This window comes from Eimeria mitis, genomic scaffold (assembly GCF_000499745.2).
Source record: "Eimeria mitis Houghton genomic scaffold, Emh_scaff433, whole genome shotgun sequence".
Lineage (NCBI taxonomy): Eukaryota > Apicomplexa > Conoidasida > Eucoccidiorida > Eimeriidae > Eimeria > Eimeria mitis.
In genome coordinates, this window is record NW_013572649.1 from 3,046 (window position 1) to 6,055 (window position 3,010).

Below are 3,010 nucleotides of genomic sequence, written 5' to 3' on the forward strand. Positions count from 1 at the left end.
CGGTGCATCTGGCCTCCATGCTTCGCCTGTTGCTTAGAACAGCAGTTAACGCTTGCCTGTTCATGCAGCAAATGAAGCTTCTTAGCCTGAAGCCAACAAGCGTAGCTTGGTTGACAAAGTGCTCTGTAGACTACCTGGAGAGGAAGCGGGGTGGATAGCTAGCGAGCTACCGGAAGGTTGCTTCTCTAGGAAGAGACGACGGCCAGCATAGCAACCAAACCGGCAATTAGAATGGTAGGGACGGCAGCTGCTTCAGCGCCATTTCCAACAGACAGCTTCAGGTCGTCTGCCGTCATATCCTTTAGTAGAGTTGTTCGTTCTATCAATCCGTTGAAATATTCCTCGCTGAAAAGCAGGAAAAACAGACAGAAACTCAGACCTAAAAAGCAGAACCAGAGTTGGGGTGGATGCTTGGGCCTAAGTCCATTCATAGGCCCCTCCTGCAAGGTGCGCTCCGAAACCGAAAGCTTACCTAAAAGGAGCCGATTTCTCAGCTGGAGGACTTAATTGACAGAAAAGGAAGGCATTTTCTTTTTGAGCTTCAGAATCACCACTCATCGTATAAGCTGCAGGTGTTGCTTCACCACACTTGCCAATGACGCAGCCGATTTTAGTGCTGTTAGCTCCGAGAAGATGTGCCAGACTGGCACCCGCATCGCTATCCCAGATCGTTTGCCAGGCTACTTCGTTCTCAGGGTATTTTTTCCTTTTGGAGAAATTGCAGCAGTCAGCACAACACAATACAGATGTAATGATTAGGAGCTGCATGAGGGGAAAGTGGCGATACTCTCTCGATAGGTATGCTAGGTATAATTGCTGTCGGTTTGCTAAGCAACGAAAGCAGATGAAAGTTGCTTCTAGAGAAGATCAATATGGCATTTACTTTCTCGAAGACTGCCAGTCCGTCGTTAAGGGCTGCCTGCAGCAATTCGTGGTAATTAGGAGTGGTGTCGGCTTTGTACTCAAATGCGCGATGGAACGTTTCCTTCTGTACGCCCACACAACACAGCGAATGAGAAGCCAGAGTGCCTATATTCAGTTCGCCCCAGATTATCAGCTCAATGGCTGCCCACTTTCCGTCGGGTTTCAAAATGCGGCACGAGTGGAGTTAGCAGGAACACACAGCCCTTGCACTTGTGGTTGCTGTGCTCACAAGATGGGATTCGACCAACTTCTTGCACGTGGCGTCATCTCCTGCTGTTGCGTCGTTTACTGTATTCGTCAAGGTCGTGACAGTGTTTTCGTCCTCTGAGACTTCGGTGATGTGAACGGGGAGCTTTCCATTGCGGGCCAACTTTGCCGCCAGGTAGGCGTCTGCAAATAACATAGAGGAACAAAGGGCCAGGATGATAATAATCTGCAGGCAAGAGGCCTGCAGTCTCTAGCAGCTGTGTAGTTGGCATCTTGGCAGGGAACGAGCAAGGGAAGAGAGCGAGAGGAATGAGCGTGAAGGGAAGAAGCATCTTCACCTTCTTTTACGCTTTCTGCGGTAAACTTGTAGGTTTTACCGCCTGCCACCCCGGATTGGGGCCCGCAGACTACGACGAGGCACACGGCCGCTGCCGTCTTGTAGAAGGAAACCATTGAGACAAAATCTGACAAAAACCCTTTTTAAAAATTTCAAAGGGGATAAAAGCAAGCGTATCCAAATTGAAGGGTGCAGGAAGGAAGTCAGAGAAGTTGGAGCTCGTCGGCTGGTCCTCGAGTATCGTTTTCGGCGTATGAAACACAGCAGAACAACGGAATCGGACGTGCGAATAAAACCTGAAACTAAATATAAATCATATTAAAAATGTAAAACGTAATTTCCACATAAACGTGTGTGGTTCCTGGTTTTTATCTCTGCTCGTGAAGGCACGTGCACTCCCAGACCAGAGACCACCGGCGGTCTCTGTCTGGGGTTGCATGTGGAGGCGCACTGGTAAGGGCACGACCTCGGTCTCCGTATGATGCAAACTGTTGGAGGAGATTATTAATATAGGTTAATCTGGAAATAAATATAATTGATGCATTGTACCTGCGAGGGAAGGGACCTCTTGCAGGTTGTCTGCCTGGAATTTCTGTAGTAGCGCGGTGTAGTAACGCACACACCAGCCAGCAGGATGTTTTGAACGCATTGATAAAGTGCTGAAGACGAAGAAGAGAATAAATACTCCAGCTGCAGGCACGGGCTGCACCTCTCTCCATGCATCGCTTCGATAGTGGTAGTTTTTCCGCTTGTCGTTTGTAGATCGTTACAACGCAGTGACAGCGAGACGCCAAACCCCTCTCAGCACTCTTCATTTTACTCGTCCGATTCCCTGTGATGTAATAATGTCTTTCTGCACAGTCTTGTAGATATCTGTTTCTTCTTTTTCTCTCGATTGCCGTTAGCATGTGTGCGTATGCAGGAGCAAACAAAACAGACTGACACAGCCAGCAGCACAGACGAAAATATGTCCAGTATTCTCTTGCGATTGTTTTCTTGACGTTCACTGTGTGAAATTGTCGTACACTCCGTTTATACGTCTCATGCACATCACAGTTGAAGAGCACATCACGGAGGTCTTGTGGTTTCTTATGCATTTAGTGGTGCCTGTTTGCTTCTTGCATCGGCTTCTACAAGAACTGCAAGCAGATTCACTGCAAGCAAGGGACATAAGCACCAAACAACCAGAAGGATGTTTACTACACCAATCACCTGTCTTTACACTGCCAGAGTCCAATTAACCTACGATCGTCTAGAAGCTCTTCGTACCCTACGGTGCCGTGTCTTAATCTCTTCATAAGTAACAAACCCCTATGCGATCGCCTTCTGTAGCGACGTATTCTCTCAAAATTCCACTCAAACAATGGTAATTAATAACTGTACATTGCTTTTAAATTAATAAACGCTGTTTTCAACAGGGTTTATGAGAATGCGATGCCGCTGCCACGGGGTGGTGGGCGCGGCGAAGCTATGGTACAGAACAGCAGGGGAAATCAGCTGCTCTTTTAATTAACGTGCACAAAGAAAACGGCAAACTCCCTA

The 3,010-nt window shown here is 47.7% G+C and overlaps 1 protein-coding gene across 1 annotated transcript in view; it reads right to left on the bottom strand.

Annotated features, from left to right (window-relative positions):
* Positions 1–185: 185 nt before the first annotated feature.
* Positions 186–3,010, bottom strand: part of EMH_0012070 (SAG family member) — a gene marked incomplete at both ends in the record, with an annotated part of 4,323 nt that continues 1,498 nt past the window's right edge. Inside the window, 5 exons of the mRNA XM_013499440.1 lie at positions 186–440; positions 884–988; positions 1,154–1,314; positions 1,509–1,595; positions 2,018–2,127. Coding sequence (XP_013354894.1) covers positions 186–440; positions 884–988; positions 1,154–1,314; positions 1,509–1,595; positions 2,018–2,127 — 718 coding nt within the window. The remainder of the gene's footprint in view (positions 441–883; positions 989–1,153; positions 1,315–1,508; positions 1,596–2,017; positions 2,128–3,010) is intronic.